The sequence below is a fragment of the Ursus americanus genome, chromosome 21, assembly GCF_024610735.1.
Source record: "Ursus americanus isolate L20-20 chromosome 21, mUrsAme1.1.p, whole genome shotgun sequence".
Taxonomy (NCBI): domain Eukaryota; kingdom Metazoa; phylum Chordata; class Mammalia; order Carnivora; family Ursidae; genus Ursus; species Ursus americanus.
The window spans coordinates 6,766,660-6,783,851 of NC_142147.1; the positions used below are offsets into that span (position 1 = coordinate 6,766,660).

The following is a 17,192-nucleotide window of genomic DNA, read 5'->3' on the forward strand; positions in this document are numbered from 1 at the left end:
CAGTCAGTTGGACCAGTATCTACTGAGAGCTTCTCAGGCCAACTGCAGGCTAGCAGAAAGGGAAGAGTACCTGAAAGAACACAGCTGGAAGCTCTTCACCTAACAGGACTGCAAGGCCTGCAGGGGGCCTGAGGAGGTGGAGACCCAGGAGGGCTGTAGTCTTCCTGGAGGGCTACCTGGAGGAAGCAGCTCCTAGCCACACAAGGGTGGGGCAAGAATCAAGCCTGAGCAGTGTCTTTAATAATGCAAAAACAGGAGGGAGTGATACTTGGACCAGACCTCCGAAAAGTAATAGGAGAGGAAGGGAGGGAAAGAGGTCAAAAAAGAGGGCAAAGAAAGAGGCTAAGGGGTCTAGGAAGGGTGGGGAGGAAGGAGAAGGGGGACTCAGATTTCACTCCTGGCTCTGCTCTTGCCCCCAAAGAGCCCTGCACTGCCCCATGCTTAAAACACGCCTCCCCTGTACCCTGTTCATCCTTCGGGTCTCAGCTCAAATGCTGGCCTCAGAGCCCAGACCACCACGGCTCAAAGACCCAGCCCCATTACTCTGTGAACAGCACCCTTTTATTTCCTCCAAGACATTCACCACAACCTGTAATGACCTTATGTGTTTCCTGGTTTGGTCACTTAACCCCTATCTCCTCCAGTGGGATTCCATGAGAGTAGGGACTTGGGGTTTTTTTTGTTTTGTTTTTTGGTTTTTTTTAAAGATTTTATTTATTTGACAGAGAGAGACACAGTGAGAGAGGGAACACAAGCAGGGGGAGTGGGAGAGGGAGAAGCAGGCTTCCCACCGAGCAAGGAGTCCAATTCGGGGGTCGATCCCAGGACCCTGGGATCATGACCCGAGCCGAAGGCAGACGCTTAACGACTGACCCCCGGTGCCCTGGGACTTGGGGTTTTGTTCACAGTGTCTGGCACAGAGTAGGGCCTAATAAACATCTGTGGGGTCACTGAGTAAACACATGCCCTGAAATGGGCCCAACACCACAGGGCAGAGTTGAGGACAGGGGATGCCCAGGACTCCACTCACCAGAGCCTGTCCTTCCCACGATGCCTACCACTTCCTGGCCATGAATCGTCAGGTTGATACCATTGAGGATAACGGGTGTGTTGTCCCTGTATTTCATGTGATAATCCTGGAATATGATTTCTCCATGCTGTGGCCACCCAGGGGGACAGCTCGTGCCTTCGATGTGCAAAGGAGACTCGGGGACACACATCTCATTTTTGAAGAGAGAAAAAGAAATCAACAGTTATCATTAATCTCTGCCCATCTCCTGCTGACCCACTGGCCTCCAGCTGTTGGTGCGTGACCCACCCCAGCCTGTCCCTCACTGGGGTCAAGCCACTGGCTGTGTCATCAGAGGAATGCCCCAGGGGGAACATCTCACCCCCACTCACCTGACATGCATATAATTTTATCCCAAAAGAGTGAGAAACCATAGAGCTAGCTCCCTTGTTATTAATGCAGGGAATTTTTTCTAATTTATGGTATGGGGCTTTAAAGAAATAAAACCCAGAACAGTGATAATAAAGGTGGCAGAGCTAGCTGACCCCCGTGGGGCATGTTTTCTGGCTCAGACGCCTTGTGCAGACTTCTCCTCCCTCTGTCCTCATTTCACACACAAGGAAACGGAGGCTCAGACAGGTTAAGGGACTTGCTCCAGATCACATAGCGATGAGCACAGAGACCAGGGCTGCCTGACCCCGAGCCCACTACCGAACCAAGCATAGCTGGGTACGTCCTGAGGCCCGAATGATGGAGAAGAAGCACGGTAGCCTGACCGCACACGTCAGAGCTCTTCACTGCAGATGTGGCTACACCACAGTGTCCCCGTGTTAAATCAAAGCTCTATGAATCACGAATTTTGCTCCTGTTCACAGGGGCAGGAGAACCGGCTTCAAAGGGCTCTGCCAGACCCCAGCTGTGTAATCTGAAGCCAGATGCTCAGCTGAACCGAGCCTCAGTTTTCCTCATCTGGAAATGGGGATAATAATTCAACCAACCTTATAAAATTGTTTTGTGATTCTATGAGATAATCTATATATAAAAATATTGAGCTTTTACTGTGGGTCAAGCACCGTACTAAGTGCTTCACATATTATATTATTCAATCTTTGGAATAACCCAATGAAGTAGAGACTGTGATCTCTCCCCAGGTTACATAGCTGACTCAAGCAGCAAAGCTTGGACTTGAAGCCAGTTGATCTGGCTCTAAGATCTATGTTCTTGACTATTCTGACACACATAGAACAATAATAATACCAATTATTATTGTCATTATTCCTATTTTTATACTTGGGCAAAACTCTTATCTCTACAAAGGGCAGAGCGTTCTCTCTGCACCCAGGAAAGCGGTGAGGGATGTGATAACAATGGGCCAACGGGTGTGGAGGGCCTTCTAAGAAATGATAGACACAGGTCCAGGGAAGATGGGGAGGAAGGGCCGGGAGCCTCAGCTGCCTCTTGAAAAAGTCTCAGGGAGTTGGGGTGCTGGAGCCTGCAGAGGCCACAGAAGCTGAGCCCCAGGCGTGGATGTGGCACCTTCCAGAGCTCCCCACACCACACCCAGCCCGCGCCCCACCTTCATGTACTGACGCATCCTCTCCACAGCGGTGAAGTACGCCTCCGTCTCGGAGCCGATCCGGGCGCAGGCCTGGAAGTTGGATGCTAGCTGGAACGAAGGAGACGCATCAGGTCAAGAAGCTGACCGGGGTGCGCGGAGGATTTCGACGTTCCTAAAAACCACTGGTTGCCATTCTCTACTGAGTGCCTTTACAAACCAAGGCAATTTCCCTACAAAAATGGGGCAGATGCCTTTGGTGCCCCCTGAGGCCACTTCTGAGGTTCGCTGCAGGGGTGGTGGGCAGTTCTGGGCAAGACCCCACTGGCACCGTCCCACCTCAAGCAGCCTCTGTGTGTCTTTCTGTTTTCTGCGCAAAACCTTCCCCAAGCCACAGGAGCCCACTCGCCCCATGCACGGTTGCAACCCTGAAACACAGGGGGGTTAAAGCCCGTGCGTAATCCTCAACTAATGGGGAAGCAAGCCAGTAGATAAAGGCTCCTGTCCCTCGCCTTTGGGGGACAATCCAGGGAGCATCCGATATCCTTCTCCGGAGGCACCAGTAGAAGTGAGTGCTGGGGACCCAGCACGGCAATCTCAATGACACCTGCCCATGATTCTGTCCCTCCCTGCCTGCCTTGCTCTCTTGCTCCCTCAGTCCTGTTTCTCAGGAACATCTCCCAAATAATCTGCCTACACCCAGGTCCTTGTTTCAGGCCTTGCCTTCAGGGAAACCCCGGCTCAGAGGAGTCTCAGGGACTCTCAGAAATTGGAGACGCCCCAGAGGAGGATACTGAGGCCCAAAAGAGGAAACGACATACACAGAATCACCTGGAACCTAGAGGCATGGGGTGGGGACCCCAATCTTTACACTTTCCATCCCTCTGGCCCAAGATGTGGGCAAACAGGCCATGCGCAGGGTGCTGGGCAGAAGGTCGTTATACATGCACTCGTGCTCCCGGGGGGCTCTACGCCAGGTGCCAGGCCAGGATCTGTGCCCAAAATGCAACAGAGAATGCCAGCACAGAGAGATGTGCTCCACCGTGGGAGGCAATGTGGACCACCATTTGGGCCCCCATGACAGTCCCCCAGACAAGGTCACAGGAAAGGACTAGAGCAGCAGTTGGCACAGGAGTTTCATTAAGGAGAGGTGGGATTTAGCAGGTTAAAAATGGGGGGAGAAGGGCGTTCCCTATAGAGGGGACAAAGTTCTGGAAGCAGTGGGTAGCAGGATATCAGGGTCTTAAACGCCATTGGCTATGACTGGAGCAAAGAGTATGGGAAGGGGAAGGAAGGCCCTTTAGAACTCAGAGACGGTGGAAGCCATCATAAAATGACACTAACGGGGGGGAAAGAGGCCGGGGAGACTGGCTTTCCTCCAGTTAGTGTAGCAGACATGGCTGGTTGCCTAGTCAATAGGCGGGGCCTTCTTTCTTCCTTGCCAGCACATCCTCTATTGTGCTCAGGTAACTGGCAGCCCGGCGCTGCAGGGAGCCTTGGCTCACTCACAACAATCCTGTGAAGTCCACTCCTTGAGTCAATGATGGATTTACGTGTGAGCCATGATACGATTCTGGCCAATGAAGCACGAGGAGTCAGATGGGAGTATTCTAGGAAACTGCTCCTTGTTCTTAAAATGGGGCAGCAGAGAGGGGCGCCTGGGTGGCTCAGTCGTTAAGCGTCTGCCTTCGGCTCAGGGCGTGATCCCGGCGTTCTGGGATGGAGCCCCGCATCAGGCTCCTCTGCTTGGAGCCTGCTTCTTCCTCTCACTACCCCTGCTTGTGTTCCCTCTCTCGCTGGCTGTCAAATAAATAAATAAAATCTTTAAAAAAAAAAATGGGGCACCAGAGAAAAGTTTTCTCCTCTCTAACCCTTGTTGGTTATTGGGTGAGGATGTGTTGCTTGGGGCTGCAGCAGCCATTCTGTGACCTTGAGGAGACAATCCTGCGAATGAAGGCGGGCTGTGGATGCCAGGGCCAAAGGATAAAATGATCATGGATTCATGCTAGGTCACTAAATTCACAAACAGAGAAAGCCTACCCCAGCCTTCTGGATACATGACATAACAAGCCCCAGAGTGCCAAGGCCATTCTGAATTGGTTCTATGGTTTGCTGGCTTGCAGCCAGAAGCGTCTCTATTATTTACACCTCTCAGGGTTGCAAAGCAACATAGAGTGTGATTCCCGCCCCCCAAAGCTTGAGCAGAATTGCATTGACAGTGTATGCGGAGGTCAACGACTCGCCAGTGTGACCAGAGGAGAGAAGCGTGTTGGGGTCATAGGGCCAGATTTGAGGGACCTGAAGGCAGGGGCCATAGCTTAGGTTTGGCATAAGGAGACAGGAAATCTCTGAGAGCTCTGTAAACAAAGGAGGGACACGGGGAAAACTGTAATTGGAGATCACTCTGGTGAGAAGGTAGGAGGTGGGTAGGGGGCTTCCGGGGGAGGGGAGGAGGCATGGAAGCTGCTACCCAGGATAGAGATGAGATACTTCACAGGGCAGCAGACACAGAGGAAAAAGTAAACCCAGGGTCCTTTTGAAGCAGTCAGACCTCCAGCAGAGCTCCTCATGAGTTTCCTGTGACAGAACCAGCTGGGGAGATCTTGAGAGGTGTCTCACGTGCCCAGTGTATCCTGGGAGAGATGAGACCCACCCCTCCCCTTGCCTGTGCCAGGACACGACAACCTCGCCCCGATCTTTGCCCCTCTGGCCCATGTCATGTGGCAACCAGGAGGGATTTCCGGCCTTAGTGACTCCAAGTCCCTTATGACACCTTATGTGACTCCAAGTCCCTTATGACACCTTATGGTGACTGTCCCCAGAGTTTCGGAAGGCTTGGAGGCAACTCTGCACTGTACGTGTGTGCATGGGTGCATGTGTGTGTCCATGTGTGTGTGTGTGTGTCTGTGTATCAGAAAGAGGAAGAAAGAGAGGAAGAGAGTGAAGATGAGTGTCACCAGCTGTGGGAACCGGGGTAAGCTACTGAACTCTGGAGTCTGGTCTATCTGTAAGCCAGGAACAGTGACAGCTCCCGTTTACTGAGCATTTATTCTAGGTGTTTACCATGCGTGAACCCTCATGCTCACACATATTCCTCACAAATCTATAATCTTCGATTTTATTATCTCTTTTTCACAAAATGAGGAATCCCAGGCACAAGGAGGGTGAGAGGCTTCCCCAAAGTCACACTGCTAATAATGGGCAGCGCCTGGCTCGAACCCACATTCTAAACCACACAATCTTAACCGCCTCGCTGTAGCTCGTGGAATGTGGTGGGAATTCCACGCGAGAAAGCACAGCAAGCACCTAGCAGGATGCCAGCTCAGCGCACGTGTCTGGGAAATTCCACACTATTTCCCCGGTCAGCGGTCTGCGAGTGTGAGCACTGCACAGCCATCCGCATGGCCCATGTGCCCTCACAAGGCTCTGCACACGGCAGGCACGGCTGTGAGTGTACAGGATTGTGCATTTATGCAAATAGGTGCCTGCTGCAGGGGTTCAACAAGGGGCAAGATGGAACCCCTTTGCAGACCCAAAAGTACGCCTCGGCGTGGGGGCACTTGAGTTCCAGAGCCGGTTAGAGCTAAAGGCAGACAGCTGCAGAGAAGGAAGCTAATGAGTGCCCCCTGGGGCAGGGGTGCCCCAGAACTGTGCAGCCAGGGTTCCCTGAGATGACTACAGAGCCAGCCTCTGGCCTCCCAGCCCTCCACGGTGGCCCTTGCCCAGGACTGACCCTGCAGACGGGAACCTTAGATTCCAAGATCTCGCCCAAGCAGGACTTGACTCTGAGGCCCCGAGGCTGTGCTCTGGAACACGTCGGCTGCACAGGGGCCCAGACTGAGCAAGCCTACGAGGCTGGGGCCCCGCACTCTGCTTCAAAGGCACACTTTGAAGCCTGAGAAGATCCGTTCCAGGGGAGGGACTGGACCCCTCCTTAGATACCTCAGAGAAGTCCGACAGCCGAATCCAGGCACGAAGAGTAAAATGAAAAGTACCAGCCAGCAAACCAGGAGGTCGGTGTTCTTTCTCTGGCTCTGCTTCCAATGCTCTGCCCATTCAGACAACCCCTTCCCTTTCTGGGCTTCAGTGTCCCTATCTGCACAATAAGAGGGTTGGCCTCAGCTGCCCGTGGGCTCTCTGCAATCCCAATATTCTAAGATTTCATTAAACAGCTTTCGATACAGACTGCCCACTTCAGAGGGTAACCGGGAAACGGAGGAAAGCAGCAGATCCCGAAGACCGAGCACAGAACTCCTAAGATCACAGACGGCCAAAGCCCAAGGTGTGATCGAAGTCCCATGAGATGGACCCCTGGGTCTGCCCACGGGCCACAAGCCCAGCCCCCGCTGATGAGCGCCCTTCCCTCACCTGCAGGATGAGGCTGATAGCCATGGCTTTATAGGAGTAGGGGGCAGAGGAGATGCCGAAAACCACGAACAAGGCCACGGTGAGGGCCATCAGATTGGTCACGATCTCCAGCCTCAGTGACATCCATCTCGAGGAAGACAGGAACAGTAGCAGGTAATTATTCTGTGTATCACTCAGCCTCTTAAACCTAAGAAAAGAAAACCACATGTGCTTGTCTAACCCAGAGTTTTATGGGGACGGACACCGGTTGCTTCCTCCAGCATCCAGCACCCCACTCCCACCACAGGAACCTGACTTTTCTTGGGGGCCTCCCCCCTGCCCTTTTCTCAGCCGTGGCGTTGACCTGACCTCAGACCTAGGAGTAGGCTCTGACCAACTGAGGCCTCTCAGCACAGGCTCTTCCAGCCTTGAGGACTGGTTCCTCATCAGTGGGGTAAGTTCTCTAACTGGGCCAAAGAGAGTGAATAAATGACACGATAGATGAGTGACTGAAGGGGAGCAACCCCTTCCCAGTATCTCTGCACCTCGGAGCGTGGGCTGTGCCTGTCGCGTTCACGGCTTCTTCCCAGTGGGTGCTGAGCAGCTGGTAGGTGAATGAACGCATCACTCCAGGATGCCCTCAGTCCCAGCACCTGCACAGTCCCTGAGTGCTCCCCAGTGCCGCTGGGAGAGCTGGTGCTGTGGCTCATCCAATATCCCGGTTCACCGAACCCACGCCGTCTCCCACACTCAACGGTTACCAGGCTTTGAGCCCAGTTCAGACACCACCTCACCCCCCCCCACCAGCTGCAGATCACCTCTTTCTCTCCTGAACTCTTATGGCCTTCTATCTGCGTTTCTCCTATGCTGTCAGTCACATTCAAGCCCAGATTATCACAAAAACATGTGTCTGTGTCTCCTGTCTTCTACCAGACTACGAACATCTTATGGTTCGGTACAGACCGTGTGTAGCTGACCTTGCAAATGGGTAAGGTCATAGGATACAATGAAGGCTCAGCAGCGATCATAGGATGTTTTTGTTGGTTTCAACAAACATTCAGAAGGCAAATCTATACGTCTGAATAGTGAAGGAAATTGTATGCTCTAGAAAGCAATTGTTCCTTGTATTTTATTAAAATTAGAAAGCTATTGGAAGCGAAAGAGAAAGAACCATGCGAGAAGCGCGAGCCCAGCAATACTTCCTACTAATAATTATGTTAATACATGGATGCAACACCCACAGGTCTTTAAGGTTTACAGACATTTTCCAGGCCACTTACATTTCTTATTCCTATAAGCATCATCTCACTGATGACGTCCTGGAGGCCCAGAGAAGTAAGTGGGCTAAAACAATGTGAAGAGGACACCATTCCCGGAGTCTCAGTTCCCTCCCTTCCTGCTTCCCACCGTCCCCACAGCCCTGTCGTCCTCAGACGGCAGCAGCAGGACTCACGTGCTCATGAAGTCTTCAATTTTTCCATAGACATGGATGGAGCTCAGGCCCTGCACGGTGGCGAGGATGTGGGAGAACAGAGAGGAGCGGCTGTAGTTCTCCAGTCTCTTGAACAAGCTGATGGTCCTCTTAAACTTCCTGCATCAAGAATGAGAGGGAGTTGGGCGCCTGGGTGGCTCAGTCGGTTAAGCGTCTGCCTTCAGCTCAGGTTATGATCATGGGGTCCTGGGATCGAGCCCCATGTCAGGCTCTGCACGCAGCATGGAGTCTGCTTGAGATTCTCTCTCTCCCTCTGCCCTTCCTCCCACTCCCTCTCTCCTTCTCTCTTTCTCTCTCAACTAAATAAATAAAATCTTTAAAAAAAAAAAAGATGAGAGGGAGTGCCCTGGGCCACCCACCTCAGGAACCACCCAGTTCGAGGTAAATTCCACCCTTGTATCCCAAGTCACAAAGCCAGCTCACAAGCACAAAGAACCCACTTACAAATAATAGATAAGACAAATAGTGACTAAGACGACTCCCATCAGCAGGATGTACGGAGACAGCACGCTGACGGTGAACAAGATGGCGACCACCATCAAAGACAGGAGCAGGAACTCTTCAGCAACAACGGGCAACAACTGGTCCAGCATATCCAAGTCCCCCGTAAAGCAGTTCAGGAGTCGGCCTGTTGGGGTTGTGTCGAAGAAGCTCATGGGGGAGCCAGAAACCTGCAGGGACAAGAGCAACCCAGATCAACAGAGAGCTGCTGGCCTTGCCCTGGGACTTGAGGAAGACGTCAGTTACCCTTAGGCTCTGAAGACCCGCAGGATCCAGCCTAAGGGACATGCGGGGGAGACAGTGTAGGGCAATGGTTAAAACCATGAGCTCCACAGGCTGCTGGGTTCCAGGGTCACCCAGCTCCTCCACCTACTGCTGTGTGACTTTGGGCTTAAGTTACTTAACCCCTCTGAGTCTCAGTGTCCTCGTTTGTAAAATGGGGATGATAACGACACTTCACAGAGTTGTGGTGAAGATTGCACACTTCTGCAAATAGACTAGAAACCTCTGAGCTGTGCAACTTTATTAAAAGGGTGAATTTTAGGATTATGTGAGTTATATCTCAATAAAGCTGTTGAAAGAAAGAAAGAAAGAAAGAAAGAAAGAAAGAAAGAAAGAAAGAAAGAAAGAAAAGAGATAATACACTGAAAGTCTCAGAACAGTTCCTGCCTCCTAATTAGCATCTCATTAATACTAGCTGTGATTATTTTCCACAGATGGGACCAGTTTCCAGAATCACCAAAGATTAGTAGCAGCAACTCCACTGCGGTTGCCTGTGACTTGGTGTCTTGGGTAGAATGTAAGCATGACCGCCCCTTCTTGAAGGTGGTGTCCTAACTTGGTCTCTAAAAGCAGTGGACAGGAGGCCCTTTGGAGATCAGAGAACGTTTCATACTAGAAGGGCTCTACCACTCGTCTTACAGATGAGGAAACTCAAGCAATGTTCTCAAGGTCACCCAAGTTGTTAACAGCAGAACCACGACCAGACTTCTCAGTGCTCCCTGCCCCCCCGGCCCCCCCGGCCCCACAGCTCTGCTCTTTACAGAAGGCATTTCTTAAAGGCTCATGACACTGAGCTCCTGACCAACGGACACCTTTCTCTTCCTATGTATTTCTCAAGCTGTAACACAAGAAACCGACATAAATAGAAGTTAGTCATATCTATTAAGGCCAAAAGCAAAGGAAAGAATGAAGGGGGGAGGAGGAAAGTGCATTTTGCTTACTAATAAATAGTAGTTATTAGAGTCACGAAGCGTCCCTTACAGCAGCTCTCACGGCAGGTGCCTGGTGCAGCTGACCAAGGGCTGTTCACACGCACGCTTGGGCTCTAAGGTAGCAGGGGGGGCGGTGGGGTTGGGAGGGACCGATCATGAGCTGCCTCACTTTTCCTGCCTCTCGATTATCTTTCGTCTTCTCTGCAGAATCTTTTGTGAAATACATGACACCCCCTCCAGGACTCTGAGCGCTCACGGGGGGCGAGGGAGGTGTGGTGCAGGGGGACAAGTGCACAGGAGCTGTGATGTGACCAAGCCGTCTTCGTGAGAGCCCACCATCACTCAGGATCAGGAGCAGATGGTGGGGACATGGAGAAAGGGTTTCTGGTGCCCCGCAAGTGTCAAAATAATCTGGTTTTGCAGTTTGTTGTGCTTGTAGTGGAGCCAATTATCTCCAAGGTTTGTCCTTCACTGTGATTATTTAAAACTACAAAGACAAATTTAAAAAGCAATAAAGCTATAAAAGGACTACCAAAAGGAACTATTTTAAATATGAAGCATATTTTCTAATGAAAAAAAACTTGGAAAAAATTAAAATAGGAATTATCACATGGAGGCCTGAGCACTGGATATATTTGGAATCTTAGAGTGCAGAGTCAGAACCTTAGAAGCCAGAGTAAAGGTGGTCAAGAGTGTCTGGCCTCAGGTAGAATTTTCCTCTCCTGCTTTCTGGTTCCACCAAGCCAGCTGCTTTATCTGAGGCACGGGGAAATGCCTCCACCTCATCCTCCCCACGTTGAAATGTCAACACAATCTGCATTCAGTCTACAAGGAATGATCGATGTCCTCCTCACCTCCCGAGAGCACCCATGAAAACCCCTGCTCTAACCCTCTGAGCACCTGCCCTCCAGGACTCCATTCAATTCCCCCAGGAAAGCTCTGCTTCTCCTCGCCTCCTAATTTAAGCTGGCTAAAGTGCTTCAACTCATCCTTTAGATCATAGCAGAGAGGTCCCTTCCTCCAGGAAGGCTTCTTGGACTCCCATCCTTCTCTCCACCACCCACATGCTGTGGTTAGGTGCCTGTTAGGTTCTTTGGATCCCATGGGCCCCCATCCAGTGGGTAATTTTGCACACTATGTACAACAACCTGTTTTCTCATCGGTCTTCCTGAATAGACTATAAGGCTGTGATGGCCGGAAACATACCTGCATTGTTCATTTACCACTGTAAGCCCAATGCCCACCCCAGAACCTGAGCATAGTAACATCTGGTGAAGGGGAGAGCCATGACATTTCCAGGGGGCCATGTGATGCCACAGACAACTTGGTATCTTAACCATAACACATTCTCACCATAACACAGAAGGATTTCAGTCTTCTCATCTGTAAAATAAGGATAATAGCACCACTTCAAAAGGAAACGGGGACAATTCTACAACTCTGTAGGTGACAGTGCTCAGCTAACAGAAGCCAGCATTGGTATGACCATTGACCCTCCAGCAAGGGGCACTAAGCTTTTAGAATCGTACTGCCAGCAGCAGGAGAGCTTCCATGCATCCGTGGCCTGCTCCCACCCACGTAGTAGCCCAGGGTGCACCTGCAACTAGATAACATTCCAGAAAGGGCAAAACTATGGAGACAATAAGAAAGATCAGTGGTTGTCAGTATTTTGGAGGAACGGGGAGATAAATAGGTAGAGCACAGAGGATTTTTATGGCGGTGAAACTATTCCATATAACACTTTATGGTGGATACATGTCAGTATATATATGTCCAAACCCATAGAATGTACAACACAAAGAGTGAAGCTTAATGTAAACCATGGACTTTAGATTATGATAATAATAACAATAATAATAATAACAATAAATGTATTGATATTGACTCATCAATTGTAATAAACATCCCACACCAATGCAAGATATTAATAACAGGAGAAACCGGGGTATTGGCAAGGGACATAGGAGAACTCTGTACTTTCCACTCAATTTCTCTTAAATCAAAAACTACTCAAAAAAATAAAGTCTAGTAATTAAAAAGAAAGAAAGAAAGACAAGAAAAAGAAAACTGGGCAAGGTCAGGCCTCAGCCTGGGGCCGCAGCCGATGCCCGGGCCCACACCTTGTTGAAGAGCTCGTTGTGCAATGCCGTGGATGCTTTCCTGGTGACCTTGGTGAAAGCCCCCGAGGAGCAGACACTTGTGCAGACAAGCAGCAGGACACTGAGGCCGTACACCAGTTGGTAATAAAACAGCCGAGGGTTGTCCAGTATGTCGCCTGGGTCTGCAGCAGTTCCATTGCTCTCTCGGCTGCTATTGGTCTTCAAGAAAGAACAGAGAGGATGGTTCGATAAGAAATATAGTTGGTCTTGTTCCCAGTTTCTGGCACAGAGCTCCTAAAATCCCCGTGATTTCCTAAGTCATAGGGGTGCTGGGAGCATCTTTTGTTCTAATATTTGGCCTTTGACTCTGGTTCCTGACATAAGAGTTTCCAAGACCCTTGGAGTCTCTGGAACAATTAGAGTGTCTTTTGTAGCTAGTGAGATGGTTGGTGTGGGGAGGGGGCTAGACAGCTTCGGGATGGAGAACTGGTCACCAGAAAGACCAAACCACGAGTAGGAGACTGGAACGATCAACCCCACCCCTCATTCTTGAGCGGGGAGAAGAGCTGGAGCTTGAATTAATCATTGATCATGCCTGTGTAATGAAACCACCATAAAAATCCCTAAAGCATGGGGTTCAGAAAGCTTCTGGGTTGATGAACACATCCACATGCCAGGAGGGTTGGGCACCCCAACTCCACAGAGACAGAAGCTCCTGCACCCAGAGCCCTTCCAGATCTCACCCTAGGTCTTGCTTCATCTGGCCGTTCATCTGTACCCTTTATTTTATCCCTCCTAATAAACTGGTGAAAGTATTCCCTGAGTTCTCTGAGCCATTCTAGCAAATGATCAGATCCAAAAAGGGGGTCATGGCAACCCCCAACCGATAGCTGGTCTGCCAGAAGTATAGGAGCTCCAACTTATGACCGGCATCTTGTGGGACTGAGCCCTTAACCTGGGGAGTCTCCACGAACTCCAGGTAGGGTCTGAACTGAGTCGAATTGTAGGAAGCACAGATGGTATCCGGAGTTAGAGAACTAGTTGATTTGGGGGGAAACCTGCATATGGGCTATCAGAAGCATTGTGTAGAAATAAAGGAAAACAGTGAGTTTTCCTTCTTTGGGGAGTCAGACCACCTGAGTTCAGGGAGAAATTCAATGGGGAGAGAAAATCCTTCTTCCTGGGGCCACATTTAGACTCAGGTGCTGCTATGGGATGAAACTATCTATGAAAACCTTCCTGCTTGGTGCTTTTGCTTTTCCCTTCCTCTTCCTCTTTACCGCCTTGCCCTGTGTTAAGCCCTCATTGTCTGTCCTGGACCACAACAGCAGGCAAACTAGTCTGTCTCCTGACTCCAGCTCTTCCCTCCACGCACCACCCACTCTACCCTGATGGTTCTAAACTCAGCTCCCTGAGTGACTTCTCTTTCAATGCATCTTTGTCCCAAGGCAGCCTGATTTCTAACGAGCCCTATTTCCTTCTGCCAGGGTAGAGAACGGCTTGATAAATTCACTCTATGGTGTTAGAAATTTGTGCTAGATTATCACCCAGCATCATCCCTGGGGCTTCTACATTCTTCACCGTGATGCAAGCAAGAGCTTGGGAACTCGGTTTCCCAGACTCCCGCCAGCATGGTCTTGGGTTAGATTCTGCCAAAGAGAGGCAGTCACAGGAAATCTCAAAGCTGAAAGAGAAGAAGCCATCACACGCTGCTGGCAATTGTGGGCATGTGGGTGGGACGTGGAGTTTGGCCAGTGGCTTGCAGGCGTCCTTCTGAGAATCAGCCACTTCAGTGCTACCCGCTGCTGAGGTCACTGGAGCCCTTCCAATGATTGCATCGCCTCTAATTCCTATATTAAATCTGTGGAAGCTCTAAATACTTCAAGTGGCTTCTGTTTTCCTGCGCAAACCCTGCCTGACACATGACTCAAAAGTTAATCAAGTAGATGTCTAGGCAAACATGGCTTGGAATCAGAGCACCAAGTTCAAGTCCCGGCAGGGGATTTCACATCTCAGGGTGGGTTCTTTTTCCTCTCTAAGCAGTTTCTTCTGTAAAATGGAGACAGTGTCTACCTCAAAACGTGGTTGGGAAGATTAATGAATTGACGAGCACATAATGGCTGAGAACTGCGGGGTTCTTAACAAAGAACAACTCCATCCAAACCCCTGCACTGAAAACCTTAACCAAACTTTAGCATGGCTTCTAGTGGCTCAAGGCATGTCCCTAGGAGGACCCCAGCCCCTGTCCCCCAGAGGAAGCTCAACCACCACCAGGAGAAGTTACCATTTGTTGTAGCCAACACCTGATGGCAGGCCCCCGACCTCTCTTTCTCAGAGCACTTACTAGAAATCGCTCGTAGCTATGAGTATGCAGCTCCTACAACTCAAAGCCTCTCTCGCAAGGACCTGGGAACCACGCCTTTGAAATGTAACCATCGGGAAGGATAGGGCCTCTGTCTCCCAGTCTCTGTGGAAGATTAGAGTCCTAACTTTGATAACTGCCAGTGAGTGGCCCCAACTGACCTCATCACACTCACACCCTCCAACCCTTGGTAAATTTCACTCCTCTGAATCTACAGAGTCCCCACATTCATTCTCCCTTTAAAACATTGAAATCATCTGTGCACAAATTGAAATGGCTCTCAACTCTTTCCCCTGATGCCAATAGTGACTGAGTAAAATGTGTTTTCCCTGCTTTCACTAACATCAGCTGCGATCACTCATTCTGTGAACGCAGGGGATCGGAGCTGGGGGGGGAGCCCCCCTATGTTCTGGCTCTCGGAGGTCCTCTCTCGAGCTCTTCCATCTGTGGACTTGGCAATAGTAGGCTCTGGGCTTGTCAAGGGGTTCCACGACCCGTACTCCGACCCTCATGGGGCCCAAAGAGTAGGAAGCTGCCCCACGCCATACCAGCCCACAGAAACACACCCCACTCCCGCCACGACACTTACCCCTGAGCCCTGCTCCAACCAATGGCTCAGCCACCAGAAGTTGAAGGTCGTGAGGAAGATGATCACCATCATGAGAAAGAAAACAATGGCAGAGACCATGTAACCTGGGGAGGGAGAGGAGGGGTGACACACAGGTGCCACGAGAAGGTGAAAGGCAGTGGCTGCTTAAGCTGCTCAGCTACCCCAAGCCCTTGGCTCTCCCTGACCCGCATTGACTTTGGATGCCTTGGAAGACTGGAAAGGGCTGGGTTCCAAGGTTAGAAAGCCCAGGGGTTGAATCTTGACTTTACAAGTTACAGGTTATGTTGGCCTGGGCAAAGTACCGAACATCAGTGACATTCACTTCTTTACCTACGAAACCGTGATGGTGGTCATACTAGCTGCACGGGATCACCCTGAAGATGCCAAACACCCAACCCAGTGCCTGGCACAAAGCAGTATTCTAGAGTAGTTCCCCTTATACAGGTCCTGAGGGTTCGATCAACAACAGCTACTTTTTTAAAGATTTTATTTATTTACTTACTTATTTATTTATTTATTTAGAGAGAGCGCGTGAGCACCCATCCACGCGTGCAAGGGCACTAGTGGGGGGAGGGGCAGAGGGACACGCAGACTCCCCAGTGTGGGGCTTGATTCCAGGACCTGAGCCAAAGTCAGATGCTTAACCGACTGAGCCACCCAGGTGCCCCACAACAGCTACCTTTTACGTGGTGTGCCTATTATGTACTCTGTGCCAGGCATAGTACTAAACATAGGCATTATTTTTGAGTTTGTTATTCCTATCCCCATTTCCTGGGTCTCTAAGAGAGGAAGAAACTGGCCCAAGGTCATAGAGGTGGTAAGTGGTAGAGCTTGGATTCAAAAAAAGCCGAGGATGGGAAAACCCAGAGTACATTCCCTTCCTCGGCATCTGTCCCTTGCTGCAGCACTCTACCTACCTATCCAGTCTGTGTCCCATGCCCATATTTCCTTTTTTTTAAGATTTTATTTTTTAAGTAATCTCTACATCCAATGTGGGGCTCAAATTTACAACCCTGAGAGCCAGAGTTGCACAGTCTGGCAACTGAGCCTGCCAGGCAGCCTGCCCATATTTCTTTCCTTGAATTCAACCCTTCCTTAAGCTCCACTCGAGAGCCACCTCTTCTCTGATGACATGTGAGACTGCACCTGGTCGCAGAGATCTCTCTTGCTATATGGTGAATGCAAATGTCGTAATTCTCCAGCCAGGGTATGCCTTTACACCCCCTCCCCTCCAGAGCATGGCACAGTGCCTGGCCCATAATCGATGCTTTGTAAATACAGATCAATTGGTTGCTGGATTCATTCATGCGTTCGCAAGTATTTTCTGTTCCCCATTCTGGCTAGGCACTACATTCTGCCTTGCAGGGGTGCCCACAGTGGAAGGGGAAGGGATGGTGATCTATGTACAGCCTACCTCTCTCTCCCCTAGACAGGTAGAAAGAAAATACACCTTACATGGGGTTAGGTTCCAAAGTCAATCAAAAGTAAAAAGTTGGCATGGAGTCATATTTTCTTTCAAAAATCTCTTAAATTACTTCAAAAGTACAGGATCCCATACTTGGTTTTGTGTTGGTAGCATTGTACGGTTATATGAATTTGGTAATGTCTACCGCTTAGTAAAGCAGCCGCTTTGAAACTTCCAGTTCCCATTGCCATGAGAAATGTATTGTAATGCGTACCAGAACAAAAGCTTCACAATGTCACTATATGAAGCGCATACAGATATTTTCTCTTCTGTTCTACCTTCTTTCAGCGCTGCTCACAATCCACCCAAGGGATTTCACAACCCACTAGTGGTTCGGGACTTCCAGTTTGAGCACCCCTTAAATAAACAGTACCGTATGGACTATATTTTCTTATTTTCTACATTCTCGATGCTGTGGCAGTGGGAGCCTTGATCCTGGGGAAACTGCTCTTCCCACGACTGACTAATTCCTAGAAACAGCAAATGACTGCCTGTGAGCACACCTGGGATGTACAAACCAACCAAGCCACAGCCCACA

The 17,192-nt window shown here is 50.1% G+C and overlaps 1 protein-coding gene across 1 annotated transcript in view; it reads right to left on the reverse strand.

Moving 5' to 3' along the window:
* Positions 1-17,192, reverse strand: part of ABCC11 (ATP binding cassette subfamily C member 11) — a 51,034-nt gene that overhangs the window by 8,465 nt on the left and 25,377 nt on the right. Inside the window, exons 14-20 of the mRNA XM_087871062.1 lie at positions 15,169-15,272; positions 12,239-12,436; positions 8,848-9,074; positions 8,365-8,502; positions 6,933-7,119; positions 2,586-2,675; positions 1,031-1,220 (exon numbers count right to left, since the gene is read on the reverse strand). Of these exons, the coding sequence (XP_087727188.1) occupies positions 1,031-1,220; positions 2,586-2,675; positions 6,933-7,119; positions 8,365-8,502; positions 8,848-9,074; positions 12,239-12,436; positions 15,169-15,272 (1,134 nt within the window). The remainder of the gene's footprint in view (positions 1-1,030; positions 1,221-2,585; positions 2,676-6,932; positions 7,120-8,364; positions 8,503-8,847; positions 9,075-12,238; positions 12,437-15,168; positions 15,273-17,192) is intronic.